Source organism: Castor canadensis, chromosome 11 (genome assembly GCF_047511655.1).
Source record: "Castor canadensis chromosome 11, mCasCan1.hap1v2, whole genome shotgun sequence".
Taxonomy (NCBI): domain Eukaryota; kingdom Metazoa; phylum Chordata; class Mammalia; order Rodentia; family Castoridae; genus Castor; species Castor canadensis.
Window position 1 is genome coordinate 59,656,850 of NC_133396.1, and position 22,679 is coordinate 59,679,528.

Sequence of the window (22,679 nt, forward strand, 5' to 3'; positions counted from 1 at the left end):
AAATCCCTCCCTGGCCCCTTTGACCTAGAACTCCAACTTCTCGGGCGTCGGGGCTCCCCGCCCACTCTCCCACAGGCTGAGGAAGGATCCGGAGTGAAAGAATGCCACATAGGGCCTCCAGATGCAGTGCGCCAGGATTCCACTTTGTTCACCTGACTGGTCCTATTCCTACGGAGAAACTGAGGTTGGGAGAACCAGAGGTTGGGGACCGAGAGCGCCGGGCATGGGGAGGGTGTGTGTGTGTGTGTGTGTGGTGGCAAGAGAGCTGCTCCTGACCGGCCTACCGTGTGTGCCGGGATGTGTGTGCGACTCACCTGCATGTGGCTGTGATCACGTGTGATGTGTGACTGATTTCAGCTCATCTGTGTATGGTGAGTGATTCACATGAATGATTCACACGTAGGAATTCAAGTGCTCTGTGCTCAGTTCTGGCTGGGAGACAGGAGGAAAGGGTCTTGGGGACAACTGGAGAGTGGGCAGGCAAGGGACCCTGGGCATCAGTCAGACCTCTGACAAAACAGAGGACAGTGTCTCAATTATACAGGCGTCACCTCCTGTCTGTCTCCATTTGGTCACTCCCTCCCTCCCCAGTGGACCCAGGCTCCTGATATCCATCTGGGTGAGCAAGCCAGAGGGACCGGCTGTGTCAGAGGCAAACAAGTATTAAGAGTGCAAGACTGTGGGCGGGGAAAGGAAGCCCGAGCCACCAGTCGGGAGGTTTGGTGAGAGAGTCTGGGAGCATCCCAGAGAGAGCTGGGCCCTTCCTCAGGCCTACCTTCCCCCAGGCCCTATTCCTCTGCCTTGCAGCTCACACGGTCCGGCCTGTCGCTCATCTCCTCCCAGTCAGCTGCTGCTGTGCCCAGCTTTGCCGGGGTCCCATCATGGCAGTGTATCGCCTGTGTGTGACCACTGGTCCCTACCTGAAGGCCGGCACAATGGACAGCATCTACACCACACTGGTGGGCACATGTGGTGAGAGCCCCAAGCAGCGGCTGGATCGAGTGGGCAGGGACTTCGCCTCTGGATCGGTAAGTGCAAGGAGAGTGCCAGGCGGGACCTGGCACTGTGGGGCAGGACCCATAAGAGACCCTGAAGGAGGAGCGATTCATTCTTGTTGGACTCATCAATCCTGCTAAACTCGGGATGCTGGCCGTGACTTCCGCACCTTGCGTTTCCTGGGATGATAAACCCAAACCCGGCAGGGCTGTGGAGAGGAACGATCCCTGGGCAGGGGCTCCGGGACTTCAGCTAGCTTCCTAGCTCCTCCCATCACTGATGATGGGCGTTGGTCAAGGTGCTTCGGCCAGTGACTGGGTTTCCTCTTCTCCGGAGGGGATCTGCCTGCTTCACCAAGCAGATAGCCTCATGGCCTGTATATACACGGTGCCCTGCGGCCCAGGAGGCTGGGGAACTCCAGCGCCACTCTGCTCACACATTTCTGGTGGTGACAGTTTCTGCATACAAAGGAACCACATGGGTCAGCGGCTGCTCAAGCAGAGGTGTCCATGCACCTTGCATGACCTTGGCCTCTCACCTGCTTGTTTCTTTGGTCGCCCCAGGTACAGAAGTACAAGGTGCGCTGCGCAGCCGAGCTAGGCGAGCTTTTGCTGCTTCGCTTACACAAGGAGCGCTACGCTTTCTTCCGAAAGGACTCCTGGTACTGCAGCCGCATCAGTGTCACTGGCCCAGATGGCACTGTTGTCCACTTTCCCTGCTATCAATGGATTGAGGGCTACTGCACCATCGAACTGCGGCCAGGAACAGGTGGGCCAGAGGCAGGGTGGCGCGGTACTGCAGGGGTGTCTTTTGGGATTTGGAGGTGGAGTCTCACAGGGTGTGGAGAATAGGGGTGGGATTCCAAGTAGATGCTTTCTGAAAAAGTCTGCTAAAGCCTTGAAACACAAGGGCTTTTTGGACATTTATTCCTCTAGAGGCCACACACAGACGGGTACATTCCTATAGACACACACTCATACACTAATGAGTTTGTGAATTCAACCTCCCTTTGCAGTTCTCCAGAGTGAATTCCTCTGAAGCCCATAGGGCAATCAACCCGCAAGCAAGCTAGAGTTCAACAGGTGGAGAGAGCCCTAAATGTTTAGGCAGTTTGACTGGAGTAACCCTATCCTTTGCTTTTCTAGCTTTTCTAATAGGGATTAAGTTCCTGGAAGGTGAGTTAGGCTCTCCTGTTGAATTTTGGGGACCTTTCAAGGATGCTATATGTGAGCACCTCCGGCTTCCAGGTCTGTCTGCTCCACACACACAGCTTTGTGTGTCGAGATGAGTTTCAAGGATGAAAGATGGACATTCTAGGTCAAGGTGAAGCAAGTGAAGTCCATGAAGACAGACTCTACTACCAACCCCCACTTATCTGCCAGATGCTGGGAATACAAATAGTGAATGCAATGTGATTTCCGCCTTTGACTTTATCATATAGAAAGGAGACAAATGATTAGGAAGTTTGTTAGAATTTGGGGGCATGGTTGCCTCAAATCTATGATGAGGATATCATCTGCCGTGTGACTTGCATGGAGGGGGCTATAGTTTGGGCTCAAGAGTTGGGGCCCAGGTGATGTTTACAGGAGGAGACGTTGTTTGAAAAGATATCTACATGAAGACTAATTTCATTCCTTACAGCAAGAACTATTTGTCATGACTCCCTTCCCCTCCTTCTGGATCACAGGAAACGGGAAGTCCAAGCTCGACAAGAATGCTATCGGTGAGGATGGCCTAATTTGACTTATTTCACCTCAGATACTTCCTAACTGTGACCTCAATGCCAACTTTGGGGGCCCATTCTAATAGTGACCCTGAGTCTGAACCCTGAATACCAGTATCAACAGTTATCTAGGGAGCTCAGTGGTAGAGAATTTACCTAGCATGCCCAAGGTCCTCGGTTTGATCCTCAGCACCAAAACAAAACAACAACAACAAAAATCCAACAGTTATCCCAATACTGTCAGTGAACCTATATTCAATCTTCCACCAACCCTGATATAGCCCCATGTCAATATTGGAAATGACCCTAGTATTGACCAATCTCAGTTCATCCTCAAACCCACTGCAGGCGCTCTACTTCTTGAGCCACACCTCCAGCCCACTGCCTTTTTTTTTTGAGACAGGGTCTGGCTATGTAGCCCAAGCTGGTCTTGAACTCTCAATTCTCAGCCTCCTGAGTGCTGGGATTATATACATATGCCACCCCATCACCACCATGATCCAGTGTGGGCATTTATGTTGTCCTCAAATGCTACCCTGGGGACTGATGGTGTAGGCCAGTCTGCCTAAAGCCCTGGATGTGATCCCCAGCACAAAAAACAAAAAACCACCACCAACAACAAAAAAAAACCCTGCCCTGATCTGAAGCCCAGTGCCTGTTTTCATGGAGAAAATTCAATCTTTTTCACCTACCCAGTAAGTGACTGGGTTCTGGAATTTTAATCTGAAGTTGCATTTTAAAAATGTAAGGTTTCTACTTATCCCAAGATTGACCTGTTACTTTTACCTCTTTCCCTGGGCAGCTGGAAGATCTATGCCCCCGGCTTTCCCCGAATGGTGGATGTCAGTAGCTTTGAGGAGATGGAGTCAGATAAGAACTTTGCCTTGACCAAGACGGCACCTTATGTAGACCAGGGTGACAGGTGAGGAACAAGGCTTGGGCAGGAAGTGGAGGGGAATGACAGAGAGGCTCTGTTGGGAGAATGGGGCTCAGCAGCCTGAAAGAAGAGTTGGGGTCTCCAACAAATACAGTTTTATTCAAGTGCCAGGAGCAGAAGGGACCAGTGGGTTGAGGGGCCTAGCAGAGAAGACAAGAGTGAGGAGGTCAGTTCAGGTTTGGAGCAGAAAGGGCAGGGGAGGAGCCAGGAGTGAGGGAGACATTGGGCCTCTAGGGTCAAGACTGAGCGAAGGAATTAAGGGAATGGGGTTCGAGTTCCGCTAACTGGTTTCCACCTGTCTTTCTGTTCCCCTGTCTCCCCAGCCCTGGGAATCGGTACCTGCCTGGCTTCCCCATGAAAATTGACTTACCATCTCTGCTGCACATGGAGCCCAATATTCGCTACTCAGCTACCAAGACGGCCTCGCTGATCTTCAATGCCCTTCCTGCGTGAGACCACTGCTGTCCCTGCACTCCTGCTCACTGTCCTTTCTTCCTGTCCCTTTGAAATACATCCATCTCTGCCCCCAATGCCTCTCCCTGCCCCCAAACTCCCCTCCCATAGACTCTAAGCTCTCTTCCATGTCCCCACAGTCTCCCCTTTCCTTGCCCCTTAGTCTCCCCTGTCTGCCTGCTCTGCCCCTCTCAGAGAATCTACTCTGAGCAGAGCATGATGTTAGGGATGTTGAGTAGGACAGAGAGGCCCCACTTGTAAGTTTTAAGAAGGTAGAGTCTGACCCTCTCAGGTTCAAATCCCAGAACTCATACTTTCTAGCAGCGTGCCCTTGACTTTCACTTAGTCTCTAAACCATGTCCTCACGGATACAATGACTCTCGCATTCATCCTACATCATAGGTTTTGAGGAGAATTAAATGAGATAAAGGCCAGCACAAAATAATGTCTCAATAAACGTTCCTTAGTGGCAATATTCTGAGACAGCGTCTGGTCAGGCAGAATTTGCAGGGTCACTAAGGAGGCAGGGAAGTAGTTAATTAGCTGTCAGCACTCATTATCGGTTTAAGTCAACAGCTGGGGCTTTAAGTTCCATGTGGTTGCAGAGGGTTCAGTTAACCTCCGGGGCCCTGGAGGGGAGAGGGGTCAGCTGGGCCCAGGAGGCGTCTCCTAGGGAGAGAAGCGGGATTGAAGCAGGCCCAAGAGAGAAGAGATGAGAAAAACAAGAACCAAAAACAACAACAATAAAACAAAGCAAGAGAGATGAAGGGACGGTATGTGGGTTCTGTCAAACCCAGGTTAGGGGCAATGAGCCAGTTGCTCTGGCAGGAGCAGGAGACTCAGCTGGTTACCTGAGTAGGGGCTGCATGTGAAGGCCCGGAGGAGACCAGGACAAGAACTAAACTCTCATCTCCTGGATCTCTACGTCCAGGATAATTCTTTCAGGTCAGTGGAAGGGTGTGGAGGTAATGAGTGGTGCTCAGGAGTGTCCGTGACGGATGGGATGTGAGAGCAGCCAAAGGTAGCTCAAGCTTCAAAACAAGAACAGGTTGTGAGGCCCGGGCAGGGTTGTGAGGCCAGAGGAGCATCTAGAAGACAGAGCAAGCCTTTGAGTTGGTTCCCAGATGGATATGCAGATCTAAGCATAGGAGGGCTCCAAAGGGACCACCGTAGCCAGGCTCAGAGAAGGGCAAGAGGGAAGAGGGAAGCTGGCTTTCATTCAGCAGTGGTCCAGGAGTTAATGGCACGTTGAGTGAGGGTGACTGCAGGGTGTCCTGAAGGAAGTTTGTAGCAGACCCTCAGAGGGGAAAAACTTCTTTTTCTTCCTTATTTGCCTTCTCAGTTTCTGCTTTCATGGTTGAGCTCCTGCCCAGGCTTCATGGGAAGGCATTAAAATGTTTGTGTAGTGAGTGAGCAAGCACTTAGCCAGCTCGGGTAACCTTGTCCCTGGATCTACTGGATCACTAATCTCTGCTCCCCCTGTCCTTCCCCAGTTGTCCACACTTTTTAGGGCACATCAGCATCTTTGCACATCTACCTTATTGACTCATTTGCCACAAGTCTACTTATTCTGGGTTCCAGTCCCTTTCTTTTGGGAATAATAAGCATCTGGGGATAATAAAAATGCTCATTATTCCCCAAAGAATCATTATATCAGGGCACACAGAGCTGAGTATCGGTCCTAAGGAGTTCATAGTAGAATGGGGAATGACTTCTGTGCACTGGGTTTACAGTGTAAAGCAGGGAATGGCGAGCGTTTTCTGAAATACCCAAGGAAGGTCAGGCAAGGCATCATAAAGGAATATGCATTTGAGATGTACCTAGAAGAACAGATAGAACTCATAATTGTAGAAGATGGCTTTCTAGGAGAGACCTAGCTTGAACAAATCCCTGGAAGTGGGGGAAAGCCAATATTATTTCAAGGCTTTCTTTTTTTTTCCTGATTGTAAAATGATGCTCACTGTAAAAAATTCAAACAAATAGTATAACCAGGAGCTGATGGCACATGCCTGTAATCCTAGCTACTTAGGAGGCAGAGATCAGAAGGATCACAGTTCAAAGCCAGCCTCAAGCAAATAGTTTGTGAGACTCTCCATCATCTTGAAAAAATTCATCACAAAAAAGTGGTTCAAGGTGTAGGTCCTGAGTCCAAACCCTAGTATTACAAAATAAATAAATAAATAAAACAAAACAAAAAAATGGTGAGACTGGCTTGTCTGCCAGGTCAGGGGCATCACATTCACAGGCACATACAGTTACTTCTCCTGGGATTTGAACCAGGGACTCCCCAGGCAGCAGAACCTCCCCAGGCATTAGCCTTTTCTCCATGTGAATTGTTAGGCATTTTTGCTCTGAGAAACGACCCTGTCAGTTCTCTCCAGGCTGGACTCACAGTGGTACCAACAACCCCCAGCCTTTTCCCTCCCTCTCAGGTCCTTGGGCATGAAGATTCGAGGGCTGCTGGACCGCAAGGGTTCCTGGAAGAAGCTGGATGATATCCGGAACATCTTCTGGTGCCACAAGACCTTCACATCAGGTGTGCAGAGCCAGGCAGGGGTTGCCTAGTTTTCACTCATGTTCGTGTCCCTTCCTCTCCTTCCTAGGTCAGGGTCCTGTCCCAGTCCTCCTCAGAAGACTGCTGGAGTCAAGTGGGAGGGGGAGGGGCTCCTGGTTTCCCTGGTGGCATCTCCCAGATTCCCCTCATCTCCCAGATTCCCCTCAGGAAGCCACGAATGTCCTTGGAGGAGGGGCAGGAACAGGGGTGTGAGGATGGAGACACCCTGTTTACCTGAAATAGGGGCACGGTCACTTAAAGATATCTGATTAGGGTCGTGATTCACTCTTCCCTACTCCTACCACTAGATGTTCTGGGGTTTGGGACTTAAAAAAGACTTAGGTTCAAATCCCTGCACTGCCACTAAAGTGGGCAAGTCACTCCATCTCTCTGGCCCTCAGAATCTAGTTGATGTAGTTACACCTTCCTCATGTTGTGGCTGGGATGGCACAGCATGAGCAAAGAGCTGGACGAAGCCATCATCTAGAGAAGTGGTTCCCAGGCGTCCTTGTCCCCTCTCTTCCCCCCCCACCTCAGAGTATGTCACACAGCACTGGTGTGAGGACAACTTCTTTGGTTACCAGTACCTGAATGGCGTCAATCCTGTCATGCTCCATTGCCTCTCCAGCTTGCCCAACAAGCTGCCTGTCACCAATGACATGGTGGCCCCCTTGCTGGGACCAGGCACCTGCCTACAGACAGAGCTAGAGGTGGGTGAGGACGTCAGCGGTGGGCCTGATAGGAGGGATGTGTGCAGAAGGTAAGGGTGGGATAGCCCAGGCCCATGGGCCTCATCCTCTGGGTGGTCCTGACTCTGAATCTTTCAAGGAAAGCAGATGTGGAGGAGGGCTAGATGGGGCTCGCAATGGTTTGAAGCCTGTTCTGGGGCCTCCAAGATCCCTAGTGCTGAGGCTGAAGAAGCTGCTTTAGGACAGACCAATGGCAGGGTGGCCAGATGTGGCAGGCCCCATCATGGAGGAGCTCTGAGGGTACGGGAGTAAAGAATGACCCCGTCTCTCTGGGACTGCCAAGCTCTCAGGTATTCTCCAGAGGCTGGAGATGTGGTTGGTTAATTCGAATTGTGGGTTGACTGGTTTTGCTGAGTTAGACACTAGGTCAGCTCTCAGAAGAGATTCCATCTGAGTTGAGAGAGTGGGAAGGACTAAGTATGGGAGGGGGAGGAGAGAACGCTGGCCTGTCCAAGCCCAGAGGCCAGGTAAAAGGTTGCGCAACGACAGACTCATCTGGAACTCATTCCGGACATTCTGTGAAGGGTGCGGTACCCAGCGTTGGCCATTAGCACAGGCATCAAGAATTGCTGAGGCTCGGACCAGGGCCCTCAGCTCCTCCTTGCCGCAGAGGACGGAGAGGGAAGCGGAACGTGGGCGGGGAGGGCGCTAAGCCTCTGTGCGCCTTCTACAGAGGGGGAACATATTCCTGGCCGACTACTGGATCCTGGCGGATGCACCTGTCAATTGCCTGAACGGCCGCCAGCAATACGTAGCAGCCCCACTCTGCCTGTTGTGGCTCAACCCGCAGGGGGCGCTGCTGCCCTTGGCCATCCAGGTGAGACTGGGGGCGGAGCCTCGGGGAGCGGGGGTTCAAGATTTGGAGTCTTGAGCCCCTCCTCTTACTACCGTCACGCAGCTCGGCCAGACTCCGGGGCCGGAGAGCCCCATCTTTCTGCCTACTGATTCCGAGTGGGATTGGCTGCTGGCCAAGACGTGGGTGCGCAACTCCGAGTTCTTGGTGCACGAGAACAACACGCACTTTTTGTGCACGCATTTGCTGTGCGAGGCCTTCTCCATGGCCACACTGCGTCAGCTGCCTCTCTGCCATCCTGTCTACAAGGTCTGTGAGACCCTGGGACCGGACCAAAGGGGACGAAGCCCGGATGGCATTCTTCCCTGATCTTCGGCTTACGTGACCTCATTCCACTCACAGCTCCTGCTTCCCCACACTCGCTACACGCTGCAGGTGAACACCATCGCGAGGGCCACGCTGCTCAACCCAGACGGCCTGGTGGACAAGGTGGGGCCTCCTCTCCGCGACCCTTAGGCCCCGCCCCTGAGTTGCTTTGCCCGGTCCACAAGCTCTGTTGGGGTTCCCAAGACCATTCCTCAATCTGTTCTTTCCATAAGCCCCGCCCCCTCCATCAGTTTCCTACTTGCCCAGCCCCTAAGCACCGACTCCCCTCTCTCCCCGGCGCTCCCCGCCAGTCAATCCCCCCTCCCCAGGTCCCGCCCTCTCAAGCCAAGGTTCCATAAACCTGGCAGCACCAGTCCCAGCAATATATATCCTGGGCTGACTCTGCGTCCAGCCAGACTCTTTCCTCCACAGCTTTTTGTGGTTGGTGTTGGAGACAGAGTCTTGCTTTGTAGCCTAGGTTAACCTTGAACTGGAGATCCTTCCGCTTCAGCTTCCCCAAGTGCTGGAATTTACAGGCATGTCCCACTATTCCCAGCACTCAGGTCATTCTTTTAGTTATCAGATATCGCAGGATTTCCTCCTTGCATGTAGCAGGGCTACAACCTGGGCAGCCCACAACAGGCAGGCTCATATGGGTGTTTGATCTAGGGTCATAGACTGCTTGGTAAAACATCTAAGTCCCTTCCTAGGCCAACTCATTAGTCCCAACTGGTCCCCAGGCACTGGGTTGTGGGTGGGTGAGCTCTGGAGCTCAGCTGTGTTATGTCCACAGGTCACGTCCATTGGGAGGCGAGGCCTCATCTACCTCATGAGCACAGGTCTGGCCCACTTCACCTACACCAATTTCTGCCTCCCGGATAGTCTGCGGGCCCGTGGTGTCCTGACCATTCCCAATTACCATTACCGAGATGATGGCCTGAAGATCTGGGCAGCCATTGAAAGGTGCTAGGTGGACCCTAAGCCCCTCCAGCCCACCAGACCTCCTGGACTCAGGGCAGTTTGGGCCCTTGTGCATATTGAAAGTTGGGGTCCTTGGGTTGGGGATTCCAGGTGTTCTCAGACTGCAGCTTAGGGAATTCCCATGGATAGGAATTGGAGTTGGGGTCCTCTGTGAACTGGCAGGTGGCTGTGAGCTAAAGAGAGGCTGGATATACTGAATACAGCAAAGGAAGGGAAGGGGAGTGACCAGAGGAGTCATAAGACCAGGACTTGTCTAACAACTCAGGATGACTGGGGCCTCCAGGTAGGCAGGGTTCCCTCTTCCTGGGTGCTGTATGGGGAGGGGACAGAACATGAGGTAGACTCTCTTCTGTTCCTTGTCCCCCAGGTTCGTAGGCAGGCAGGAAGGAAGCCCAGAGCCTCCTTGACTCAAGCAGGGGACAGGACTTAAGGGAAGCCTGGGCACTCTGTTCCAATTGGATCTAGGGGGTCCCCACTGCCTGCTTACCCATCCCCCAAATTCTCAGTGGACTCTAGCCATCTGCCTCTCCTCAGCCTGAGTGGCAGTCTGGCCAGACCTGGGCCCAAGGTTACTCCAGGGACACTGCGTCTCTTTCCTGCAGCTTTGTCTCAGCAATCGTGGGTTACTATTATCCCAGTGATGCATCGGTACAGGAGGACTCTGAGCTGCAGGCCTGGGTCAGCGAAATTTTTACTCAGGCGTTCCTAGGCCGGGAAAGCTCAGGTATCCCATCTCTGTTCTCACCCCAATCCCATAGTCTCTGAATAATACACTTCTTGCTCTGGCCTCACCCCCTTCCTTCATCAATCAATTCTTATTTTGAAGTCCACACTATTATTGTTGTACTTGGCATATAAAGAACGAGGCACACAGAAGGCTGAGGGGAGGAATTCCAGCCCAGTTTTCACTGTTCCCAAAGCCCTTGCTTCTCCACTGTGCCTCTTTTGTCCCTCCATCTTTACACACATTCATCTGTTCACTCAACTTTCAGCAAGCTCTGGCAATGTGCAGTATGTGGTAGGAGCCATCTCTGACTTCAAAGGATTCTAGAACCTTCTCTCATGCCCTCTTGTGCCTACCTTGCCAGGTAGTCTCTTTAGCCACCAATCTCTCTTCACTTCCTGTGCCACAGACCTCTGCATAGAGTGAGTTGGTCCTGCCACCACCTGACTCCTGATTTACACTTGTCAACTAACCTTAGCTGTCCTGTCTTCTGATGCTGCTTAGAGGCCTCTGAGAACTACCAATAGCAGCTTCTGTTCCTTAATTTCAGTGCCAGGCACATACCTTAGGCCACCCTCCTTTCTTCGATCTTCCTTTAGCTTCTAGGAGAACATGACCTTCTGAAACTCCTGTTCTTTCCTGGTCCCAGCCAACTCTCCATCCCTCTACCCATCCCTAAACAATAGGCTTTCTGCTGTTTCTCCTCTGCAGCTGATTTCCAAGTTCAGAAATCCCACATTCCCCCCACCTCTAGGACTTTTCTTTTTGGCATCTCACTGTCATCCTTAAGACCAGTACATGAAAATTACAAGGCACCCCTTTAAGAGTGACTGCTGGTCTTGCTCAGGTGAAAGTGTCTCAAATGTCATCTTCCAGTTCCCCTAGTCCTGGCCTGGGTTTCTGTCAGCAGGTATATGACTTTAAGCTGACTCAGTACTTCTGGTGGCCAGGGGAGACATAGGAGGTGTGGTTTCCTCAGGTCACCTCCAAACAAAGAGAACAGCTGTTACGGTTCTACCTGTGATAGGACCAGAGTTTTCTTTACTTTTAAGAAAAACTTTGAAGCGTACAGGACAGTATAGTAATGAACACTCAATTGCCTGCTTACCAGATTCGACAATGGCCAATATTTTGCAATATTTGATTAATCTGTTGCTTTTGTTTATTGCTAAAGTCTTTTACAGCAAATGACCCTCATCCTACTTCACCTCTCATCAAAGTGGCTCTTAAAAATGACATTTTCTATACAACCACAGCACTTAGCTTTTCTTTTCTTTTGCTTTTTGCTCTTTTTTCTTTTCTTCTCCTCCTTCTTCTCTTTCTCGTGCTGGGTATCAAACCCAGAGCCACACACTTCAAGTGCTCTACCTCTGACCTATACCCTCAACTTTCTCTTTTTAATTAATTGATTAATTAATATTTCTGGAGCTCTAACTCAGGACCTCCCATATGCTAGGCACGTGCTCTGTGCCACTGAGCTACATCCTTAGCCCTAACTTAACGAAACTCCAGTGACAGTCATCTCCAATGTCATCCTCATCTCTAGTCCATACTCCAGTTTCCCCACTTGCCCTCCCCCCACCCCAACTGATCCTATTGATTCAGGCAAATCGAGGACCATGTGGTATATTTTGGTTCTTTGTTTCAACTCTAAAGTCTCTTTTAACTTAGAACAAGCATCCCTTCCCCCCCCTTGCTTCTTTAAATCATATGACGTGGACTTATAGCAGAGACCAAACTCGTTCTGTAGAATATTTCCCCTTTGGAATTTATCTAATTGCTTTCTTACATTTTCATTCGTCTTGTTCCTGTCTCCTGTGCTTTTTGTAAACGAGAAGGAATATCTAGAGATTGAACTTTTTTTTGACACTGGGGTTTGAACTCAGGACCTAAACCTTGAGTCACTCCACCAGTCCTTTTTTGTGATGGATTTTTTTCAAGATAGGGTCTTGAGAACTATTTGCCCAGGCTGGCTTTGAACCTCGATATTCCAGATCTCTGCCTACTGAGTAGCTAGGATTATAGGTGTGAGCCACCGGCGCCAGGCGAGGTTGAACATTTTTGCAAGACTAGTTCTCAGGTGATGCATGTCCTCTGGGTTGCATCACACTGGGAGGCAGCTGATGTCAGGTCGTCTCACTGTTAATGGTGCCTAGAGTGATTTCTAGGCTAAGGTGGTGACAGCCAGATCTCTCTTGGATTTTTGAAAGGGTGACCTTTCCTTGTGTTTTGCAAAACCATGGTTAGTCCTGAGTAGACCTGACCCTTGGTCATTTGTTTCCTGTTTAGGACCTAGACTGGGAGAGTTGGTGCAACTCTCCTGTCTTATTTTATTAAACTTATCTCTGATCTCATACATGAGAACATTCTTTAGACTGAAATAGTTCTTCCAACTTATTCTAGATTCATTTATGTAAAAGTAAGGCACAACATTAACCTGTCAGTCTGACTTTAACTTCCATAAAATAAACAATATGAACTATGGAAAAATTCCCATGGATAGGGTGACCACTGCTTTACTCTTTTATTCCCAGTCTCCAAGTTTAGACAATGGACCATGCACAGGACATTCAGAAAAATCCCACCCACTCCCAGGCAAACACTCCATTCTTCCTCCCCACCTGTCTGTTTCTGCTCAGCCTGGCTCCAGACCTTGCATTCTTCTAACTCATGTTCTCCTGTCCTCCTAAACCCAGTCGGGTGCTTAATTTCTATTGTTCCCATTATTTCCTATTATCACCACCCTAGTTCTAGTCCTCACAGTGCTCCTGCCTTGTCCAACTGCTTCTCAACCAGTTCCCCATCTCCTGGCCTCTTGCTGCTCACTCACTAGGCCTGCTGGACAGCTGCCCTGCTAATCCTCAGAAATACCAGAAATCACAGGCTCCCGCACACCCCTGCAGCCTCTGGTTAGGTCCCCTCACCTTGCTTATGCCCCATGCTTTCTGCTTCTCACACACTCACTTCACTCTATCAACAATTACTGAGCTCTTAATATTTATAAGTATTGTTATTGATGTTGGGGCTTAGCAGTGAACAAACAGACAAGAATCCTGGCCTTACTGGAGTTTAACATTCTTTTGGGGCAACACAGAAAACTAGTAAACAAACATGTCAGATGACTGTGAATGCTAGGAAGAAAAATGAATCAGCGTTAGGGGGATTATTTGAGCTAATCCAAGGCAGGCCTTTCTAAGGAGCTAATGCTCAAATAGCTGAAGGAAGTGAGGGAGCTAATTCCGTGGATTATTGGGGTAAGAGTATGCAGGCAGAGGTATAGTAAGTGCAAAGGCCCTGAGGTTTGAGGGATATCATGAAGGCCTGTGTGGCTTAAGTGGAGTAAGCAAAGGGAAGAAAAGTTAGGAAGGAATTGAGAAGGGTCCAGAGTCAGATCAGACAGGGCCATGGTACGGTGAGTAAGGGGGGGAAGTTCTTAGAAGGTTCTAGTGAAAGGTGACTTAATCTGAGTTCAGGAGTCCAGGCACAACCAGTGATATGAATTTGGGAGCTGTTGGTAAGAGGGATGAGGTCAGTCTAGTACAGAGAGAGGAGGACTGAGGGCTGAGCTCTTCTTCCCTGAGCTCTCTGTCATTTAAAACAATTAGTTTTGCTGGGCTCTGGTGGCAACAGCCTGTAATCCTAGCTACTCAGGAGGATTACAATTTGAAGCCACACCAGGCAAATAGTTCATGAGACTCTATCTTGAAAAAAACCCATCATAAAAAAAGGGAGGGGTCTGGTGGACTGGTTTAAGGTGTAGACCCTGAGTTCAAGCCCCAGTATGGCAAAAAAAAAAAAAAATTCCTCTCCAACTCTTCCTCCTCCTCTTCCTCCTCCTCCTCTTTCTTCTTCTTCTTGTGGTATTTGGGGTTGAACTCAGGACCTCCTGCTTCCTAGGCAGGTGCTGTACCACTTGAGTTTCACCCCCAGCCCAATTCTTCTATTATATTTTATTTCTTTGAGTCAGGGTATTCAAGACCCAGTTGGCCTTGAAGTCCTGGGCTCAAGCAGTTCTCCTGCATTGGCCTTTCCAAGGAGCTAGGACTTACAGGCACATACCACTGAACCCAGCTTCTGTTGTCACCTATCCCTCAACTTGGGGAGGCCCCTTCTCTTTCCCCAGGAAGGTCTCCGTGCTGGTCCCGGTGACATTTCTCCCTACCTGCCTTCTCTGGCCAACCTCTGACCTTAGATGCTTCTTTCCACTTTCCTTGCTGTGCACTTCTTAGTAACACACTCTGGTCACCTGTCTCTGCCACTAAACCCAGCAGGGGGTGATCTGCTACTGTGTGCTTGCATAGATTTTGGTAAAAATGAGTAGAATTAAATCATTAAGTGCTAATATGGGCTGCAGATAGAAGTGCTTTGGAGGTCAGGGAGAGGCAGCTTGGTGCTCAGCTGGAACCTGGCTCCATTATGAGCTCTGCCAATTGGACATCAGCTGGTCCCATCCCAGCACCCAGCTCCTATCCTGATCCCCTGTAGAGACCACAGCCTTTGCTGATGGTCATCCTTAACTCCATCTCAGTCCTAATCATAGTCTAAAGACAGTCCAGCCCTTACTCTCTCAGTCTCCCCTGCAGTGAGCCCATCCCTGAGCTGCCTCTAGGAATCCAATGCCTTCCATCCACACCCTCTTCTTTCTTCCCACACCCAGGCTTCCCAAGCCGGCTGTGCACCCCAGGAGAGCTGGTGAAGTATCTCACTGCAATCATCTTTAACTGTTCCGCCCAGCACGCTGCTGTCAATAGTGGGCAGGTGAGGCTGTAGAGGGCTGGCCTGGGGGCATTGGGCCACCAAAGGTGTGTTAAGATCAGCAATGGACTTGAGGTCAGAGTTCTGTGTGAGAGGATGGGTGGGTCAGGTTTGAAGAGGGTTTATGAGCAGGGTTGGGGAGAGAGTGGCAACTGCCAAAGGGCCAATGTCAGTGTTGAATGATGGCTGGTTCCAAGGTGACAATGGTGACTCAAGTTGGATTTATGCTGGGATTAGAATTTGTGGGCTCCTGTCTTGGTTAGGATCTGGCCAGATTATCAGGTGAGACATACCAGTCCAAGGCCCCAAAAATACTAGGATGACTTCTTCTCTGGGTCCTCCTCCTCCCTTCCTGATGACTCATTCCACCCAGTCCTGGAACATTGGGTGGGGAATGACAAGGGGTGAGCTGGGCTCCTGCTCCACTTCTGGGACTTTTCAAGGATCCCTCATTTCCCAACTTTGAGACCTAGGATGGTGGAGGTGGGATTGGGAATGATGAAGAGGGAACTGGTCCTTCCCTTCTGGCCAGCTAATCCCACTGGGGTGGGGGTCTCCACAGCATGACTTTGGGGCCTGGATGCCTAATGCCCCATCATCTATGAGGCAGCCCCCTCCTCAGACCAAGGGGACCACCACCCTGAAGAGTTACCTAGACACCCTTCCAGAAGTGAATGTCACCTGTAACAACCTTCTCCTCTTCTGGTTGGTCAGCCAAGAGCCCAAGGACCAGGTGTGTATAGAGGGTGTGCATAGAGGGTAGGTTTCAAAGGGCCTAGGACATGGGAGGTGGTGGTGGTTGTTCCAGGTGAACTTGGGGACTGACTGTTGGAATTCATGCCCACTGCTGAGCTGCCCTGGATCTTTAGCTTTCTCAGAAAATGATACCTGATTCCCAAAGACATACATTGAAGCAAATACCAACTTAGTGGCTGGGTTGCAACTTCCACCAAGTTACCAACCCATCCATTCATCCATCTATTCATCCATCCATCCATCCACCTATCCAATCATTCACTCCTCCCTCAACCACTCATGCATCCATCCAAACATTAAACAAACATTTTTGGGTACCTCCATGTGTCAGCACAGCACTGGGTTGAGTGAGACCTTCCTGCTTTCAAGAATTGTTTTGGTCTTGCTGGGGAGACATACAAGTAAATGATGAAGGGCAGCACCATGTTGTAAAAAGTACTCATATATTGATTCTTCCATCCAACATGACTTCCTGAACATTTGGGCTGTGTTGAACACTGGTGGGAAGCCATGAAACTTGTGTAGTGCTTATAGTCTAGGGACAGAGTCCTGTGGAACTGAAATGGGTATGGGGAAACCCAAGAAGGCTTCTCAGAGGAAATGACATTTAAGCTGAAATCTGTAGGACAAGTAGGAGTTTTACAAAAGAGGGGCGGGGTTGGTTTCTAGGCAGAGGGAAGGACACAAACAAGGAGCTGAGGGGAGAGTTCACTGCTGTGTCTGTGGCATCACCATGGGTCAGTGCAGTGAAATGGCAGGGTAGGATGAAGAGGAAGATGGGACTTTGTCTCACACTATTGTTCAGAGGACAATGGGACCACTCAAAAGTTTTAAGCCAGAGGTGATATGGTAGGGCAGGGGATGTGGTTCAGGTGGTAGAGTGACTGCCTAGCAAGTGTGAAGTCCTGAGTTCAAACTCCAGTACCACCAGAGGTGCCATGAGTTAGTTTATTTCAGCAAGGGTGTTTCGGGTGGCTGTGTGATGGGTAAGGGGGTCAGTCTGGGAGATGGAGAGGCGGCAGTTAAACCAAATAGCTTGGGCCAAGGTGGGCAGTCATTTATTTATTTATTTTGGGTGTAATGGAGTTTATTAAAAGTTAGGGAGGATAATTATAAAAGGGACCATGATGGCACCGGGTGGAAGCTGCAAGGAGAGAGAGAGAGAGACTTTCTTTTTTCCAGGTGCTTTTAAAACTTATGCTAAGCTATGGGAAGGGAAGAATTTGATGATTCCCAACCAATAATTGATGAGTGGGTGAATGGGGAGGGTATGGGTGGTCCTAGGCCAGGTGAGGGTGGTTTGAGCTGTCCCCGGCTAGGGTGTGAATAACCTACACACGTTTGCAATTGAAAACAAGGCTTAAGAAAGAGGAATGTTCAATCTGAAATACAATATCAAGTCATATATGTTCTAAGAGTCCCAAACATTCCCTAATTGTTGCCTGCCTCAACTTCCCCCTGAGAGACAAGATCCTGAAAAAAATCTTTTTGAGGTTGCTGAAGGGGTGGTGTTCTCTTCTGAATTTGTTAAAAGAAATTTTGCAGTACTGTGTGGGTTTGAACTAGGTACTGGGGTTTGAACTAGGTAGGTGCACTACCACTTGAGCCACTCCACCAGCCTATGAGCAGCTCTTTAATCACCAGTTACCGTCATGGCCACTTATACTTGCATTATCTATCATGCCAATCTGGTTTCTTGGACTTGCTCATAAGTCAAGTTCATGTCACATGTGAACATATTGACTCTGGTGCTAGAAAAATTGCAAATGTTTTATCTTCCTAGTTTTTTTTTTTTTTTGGGTGCAAAGGGGTCTCTCTATGTTGCCCAGGCTTGCCTTGAACTCCTGGGCACATAGGGAGACTTCTTTTCATTCTTCTCCTTCAGTTTCCAGAGTAGCTGGGATTATAGGTATGTACTGCAGTGCCCAGCTCAGAACAGATTTTTATTTTATTTTATTTTTGCAGTGCTGGAGATTGAGTCCAGGTCCTCAAGCATGCTAAGCCTCACCCCTTGCCATTCCTAGCAAATTTTGACTTATGATCTTATATCCTGGAAAGGCCAGGAAAAGCCCTGCCTCTTTCTGTTCCCAGGATGATAAGTAGGAGTTTGTGTTTATAACAATAACAGTAGCAGTGGTCACTTCTGAGGATCATGTCTCAGTTACTGAATCAGGTACTTTATCTTAAAACACACAAAAAAGTAGTTATATTTAAAATGCCTTGCATATTACTAGCATATAAATGTTCAATAAAATGGTAGTTCTATTTACAGGGGAGAAAACTGAGGTTCAGAGAGATTTATTTATTCAGCATTTTATATACAATTTATTTAGCATTACATAGCTAAGAAGTATGGAATGGCTTTGAATACAGGCTGTCAGATTCCTGTGTTCTATTCTTCATGATTATACTATAGTTTTAGAAATTACCAGTCTTGTAAATAAAGCATAAAGCTGGTTCTTTGAGCTGGACATGGTGGTGCATGCTTATAATTCCAGCACTCAGGAAGCTGAGGCAAGAAGATTGTGAGTTCAAGGCCAGTCTGGGCAATGTCTTGAAACCCTGTTTCAAAAATAAATAAATAAATAAATAAAATTGGTTCTTCGAAAAGATCAAAAATATAAAGAAATTAGTGACAATTCTCATCAAGAAAAAATAGAGAAAGAGAACATAAACACACAATATTAGGAACAGGAAAGTGCACACAGCTACAAGTAGGGAAGTTTTCAAGATCATAAGGACATACTTCTTACAATTTTATGCAGACAAAATTGGAAATCTTGGTGAAATAATGATTTTCTAGGAAAACATAAGCGGTCAAAACTTCAGAAAAGTTAAAAATAGTACATAAGAGGGTGTGACTCAAGTGGTAGAGCACCTGCCCAGAAAGCTGAAGGCCAGAGTTCAATCCCCAGAACTGAGAAAAAAGTAACAAAAAGAAAGGAAACCATACATAAACGTAGAAGGCTGTAAAAGGCCTATCCCTTGAAACCTTCAAGGAACAAGTAATTCCTAAGTCATTCAAATTGCTTGGAACCATAGGAAAGGCAGAAATTTGCCGAATTGTTTTACTAGATTATATAATTGATTCTAGGACTGGCAAACCCAGGGTGTTGCACATGCTGCACGAGTGCTCTCCCAGGGAGGTAAGGCCCCAGCCAGGGCAGTAATCTTTAAGAAGGGAAGTGGGTCTCAGCAGATGGCTCCAGTCCCAGATCCACCAACTATGTAACCTTGGCTATGTAATTTGGCCTCTCTAAGCCTCAATTTCCTTATCTGTAAGGTAGGAATGATAAAAGAATCTGGCTTAAGAATTGTTACATGGTGGTGATAGTTCATGTAAGGTGCTGAAATGTTAGCTGTTATTAAGAAAATGAAATTACAAACTCCTTCCACTTACCTACAACAATCTTAAAATTATATCAGCCAATAAAGACAATAGTGTATAATAAAATAATAATGTGCCACGATGAGGTGTAGTTTATTCTGGGAATGAAAGGTTGGTTTAGCCTTATGAATCTAACAATATAATTTGTTGCATCAATAAAGAAGCACACCCTATAATCGTGTCAACATACTTTGAGGCATTTGATCAGTGTGAACAGCCATTACTAATAAAAACTCAGTGTGAAGTGAAACCCCCTGAAGGAGTTTTGAAAGTATATTTAAGAAAACACTGTACTTATGGTGAAGTAATACAGGTCTCCTCATTAAAATCAGAAACAAGAAAATGATATCCATGATTACTGCTATTTTTTTATATCCATCTAAAGGGCTATGCCAATGCAATAAAACAAGAAAAAGAAATTTTAAAACATCAGTAGTATTGACACAGTTATATTATATGTGGGTTATATCAGATGGGAAATGTGTGTTGATTAGGAGGCTGGGCCCATGCATTGTGATGGTGACCTAGTGGTGTGATGTGATTCTGAGAGGAGGGATCATCCTGTACACAGAACAGCATTGACTAAAGTGTATTGTTGTGACATTTCTTGATTGTGGCTGGTCATGCTGCAAAGTGTGACAGTGTTATGGTGATGGTAATTGTGTTGGCAAAATTTCCACTTATGTAGGTAGAATGTGAAGATGCCTCAGAACCAGGATGCTGGTTGTCCTCAGAGGTTGAATTTGGTGAAATTGTGAGGTAACCCGTGTATATTCTTGGGCCTATTTGCTGGAGTGTATCTATGTTAACCCTTGTTGTGTGATGAATATGGTTGTGTTCTTTTAGTTCAAAGAGTGGAACACACTCTGGAAGGGACCTTTGAAGATTTTTTTGGTCAATCCATCCACTTTCAGATGCAGGAATTGAGTTTCGAAGAGTTGAAGAGTAACATGCAAAGGGCTGCCAATAGAGGGAGCACAGAAACTGGGTTGGCTGACTCCCAAGTTGTGTTCTGTCCTACCCCGTGTGGGCTTTGGATGTTAGGAAGCTGTTCTGTGCCAGGCTGTAGTGGAGCAGTGGTTTGGCATTGTGATTTAAAGGACTGTGTGCACAATGGCTATAGGTACCTTTAGAAGCCACTTTGGCTGTATTTGTTAACAGCCTGACCTTCCACCTGGTTTTCTCCCAGAGACCCCTGGGCACCTACCCAGATGAACACTTCACAGAGGAGGTTCCAAAGCAGAGCATTGCAGTCTTCCAAAGCTGCCTGGCCCAGATCTCGAGGGACATCAGGGAGCGGAACCAGAGCCTGGCACTCCCCTATGCCTACCTGGATCCTCCCCTCATCGAGAACAGCGTCTCCATCTAACCCCTGCCTCAGACCACCCCAAAGGAGAAAGGTCCAAGCATGAGAAAGGCCACTTTCCCATGGTCTTTGAGATCTTTCCATCCTCCCTATTCTCAGCCTGAAACTTCACTGCATGTGGAGACCAAGATGGCTGCAGCATCCTATGAATAGGCCTTGAGCTGTGATGGACATATATTGCACTCTCCAGGGTGAAAGCCGCTGAATACAGTCAAAAGCACAAGAGAACCCTTGAAAAGAAGGATCCCCTGCACCCCTTCCTGATTTGGGGCAGCCTCTGTTCCAACCTCTTGTGGGAATCTTCCTCCTTCTTTGGGAGGCCCAGCTTGTGTTTCTGACCTCTCCTTCCCAACCTTCCCCATCCCCAAACTCTCCTACTATGCCTCCATGCCAGGGTCAATCACCCAAGCTTCCTTCTCTGCAGAAGCCTGGAAACTGGGAACGAAGGGACATGTGGTTGGATCTGTCATGTGGTCCTCTTAGCCCCAGTGCCTTTAAGGAGAGGGGAAGAATCTGAGACCAGCTTACCTGGATGTTTAGTCTAGCTGTGGTTCTCAGGACAGATACCCTAGCCCGGATGTGTCTATGGGATCCAGGCTCTCATCCTACCCACTCTTATTCCATTATTTCTTTTTGTCTTTGAGCCCAGAGATGTCAATAAAATCTAATATATTTGGATCCCATTTCATCTTTATGTTTTAATGATAATGATGATTGAGTTGTGGGATGTGCAGTGTGTGTGTGTGGAAATGCCCAGGTAGGGGGGACAGCAGGGAAACTATGGATCATCTGTTCTGGAGACAGGATGACTCCCAGCTCCACCGAGCACCCAGCTGGACCTTGTATTCCTTCTTTCACCTTCCAGAGAGTGCCATTAAGAGGGGAAGGAATATCTGGATTCAGGGACTGATAGGAAAAAATTAAGCATTTTGCAAAGCCTCAAAATCCAGCTTCTGAGGGTGGTAGTTGTTATGGATGTCACTGAAATTCAGTTCTACTCCTGGACACACGTAATACTCACTCCTGGCCCTCTTGTGCAAAGTCATGAGATGAGTTTGGGCTGAGTTGCATGCAGAAGCAGTATGGTTGTCTCCAGGTTGGCATGGATACCCTCCAGCGTTCTCTTTGCCTCTCCGGTTAGGAAGCACGTGTGGTGACTACACTTATATCAGCCTGTGTATCTGAAGGACACGAGCAGAGATCCTGTTGACTGAGCTGGACGTGGAATTGAATGAGAAATAAAATTTTTGTTGGATGAAACTTTGGGATTATCTGTTATTGTTGTATAACCTAGTTCCCTCCCACCCCCGACTTAAACAGGTGAATCTGGAAGTCTGATTTTTCTTTTTTCCAGCCATGCAGCCCTTAAAAATAGCAACTGGTGCAGCCCTTAGTCAGCCTTCACACGTCTCTCCACAACTGCCATCATCTTCTGACTTCCTGCTTCCCCAGACCTCAGATCCAGCCTACCTTACCTCCTTTGCTACCTGAATAAGATTTTGTGTCTGACCAAACTCTGGTCATGGTCTCTTTCTGGCCAAATCACAGTGTCTGTGGACAATGACAGGGTGGCTGTTCCTCCAGCCCTGTGGAACTAGTGGCAGAAGAAACAGATGACTTTAGGGTCAGAATTACATTCCTCCTTGCTCCAATCAGAGCCTCAGGTAGCTGAGGTCTTTGGTAGACTGTGTAGAGCCTCTCTACCCCACTCCAGACCTCGTCAGTGTTCCTTCTGCCAGTCACTGGAGTCCACCAGCTTCTTGGCTTGGGCTGCCAGCATCTAAGAAAGCACAAAGTGCTCATTGTATAAGCCCAGCTCCGTGAAAAGCTCCAGATCTGACTAAATTGCTATTCCAGAGCCACTTGTCCACAAACGCAGGAAAACACACTTCCTGCTTCCTTTCCCCAATCCCTGGCAGCCCCAGAAATCTTCTCCCTACTCAACCAACCCCCTTCTCCCTCTGGAGCAAGTGTGAGTGAGAGTGTGTGAGTGAGAGAGAGAGAGAGAGAGAGAGTGTGTGTGTGTGTGTGTGTGTGAGAGAGAGAGAGAGAGAGAGAGAGAGAGAGGCAATCTTTGGCTATGCCAAAGGTTGGATTGTCTCTTCCCACATCTGTGACTCTGGAAGAGGGGAATCCTC

At 48.4% G+C, this 22,679-nt stretch overlaps 1 protein-coding gene across 5 annotated transcripts; it reads left to right on the plus strand.

Moving 5' to 3' along the window:
• Window positions 1-26: 26 nt before the first annotated feature.
• Aloxe3 (arachidonate epidermal lipoxygenase 3) lies at window positions 27-21,805 on the plus strand. Of its 5 annotated transcripts, XM_074046922.1 has the most exons (18): window positions 27-184; window positions 545-619; window positions 808-1,028; window positions 1,560-1,764; window positions 2,638-2,719; window positions 3,522-3,641; window positions 3,980-4,105; window positions 6,542-6,645; window positions 7,201-7,373; window positions 8,086-8,229; window positions 8,311-8,514; window positions 8,608-8,694; window positions 9,365-9,534; window positions 10,155-10,276; window positions 14,934-15,034; window positions 15,594-15,764; window positions 19,864-19,934; window positions 20,365-21,219. In XM_074046922.1, the coding sequence occupies exons 3-18, from the start codon at window positions 882-884 to the stop codon at window positions 20,585-20,587; spliced, it is 2,250 nt and encodes a 749-aa protein (XP_073903023.1). In that variant the 5' UTR covers window positions 27-184; window positions 545-619; window positions 808-881; the 3' UTR covers window positions 20,588-21,219. The 5 variants fall into 5 exon arrangements, with proteins under 5 accessions (XP_073903023.1, XP_073903022.1, XP_073903024.1 ...); XM_074046921.1 differs by lacking the exon at window positions 545-619 and having other exon boundaries at window positions 28-184; XM_074046923.1 differs by lacking the exons at window positions 27-184; window positions 545-619; window positions 19,864-19,934; window positions 20,365-21,219 and adding an exon at window positions 21,683-21,805 and having other exon boundaries at window positions 648-1,028.
• The last annotated feature ends 874 nt before the right edge of the window (window positions 21,806-22,679 follow it).

Bases quoted from the DNA above. Each gene is read 5' to 3' on its own strand.
- Aloxe3 (XM_074046922.1), top strand. From the start codon at position 882: ATGGCAGTGTATCGCCTGTGTGTGACCACTGGTCCCTACCTGAAGGCC. The intron at 1,029-1,559 runs GTAAGTGCAAGG...TGGTCGCCCCAG, and splicing joins GGGACTTCGCCTCTGGATCG to GTACAGAAGTACAAGGTGCG. The intron at 8,695-9,364 runs GTGGGGCCTCCT...TTATGTCCACAG, and splicing joins CAGACGGCCTGGTGGACAAG to GTCACGTCCATTGGGAGGCG.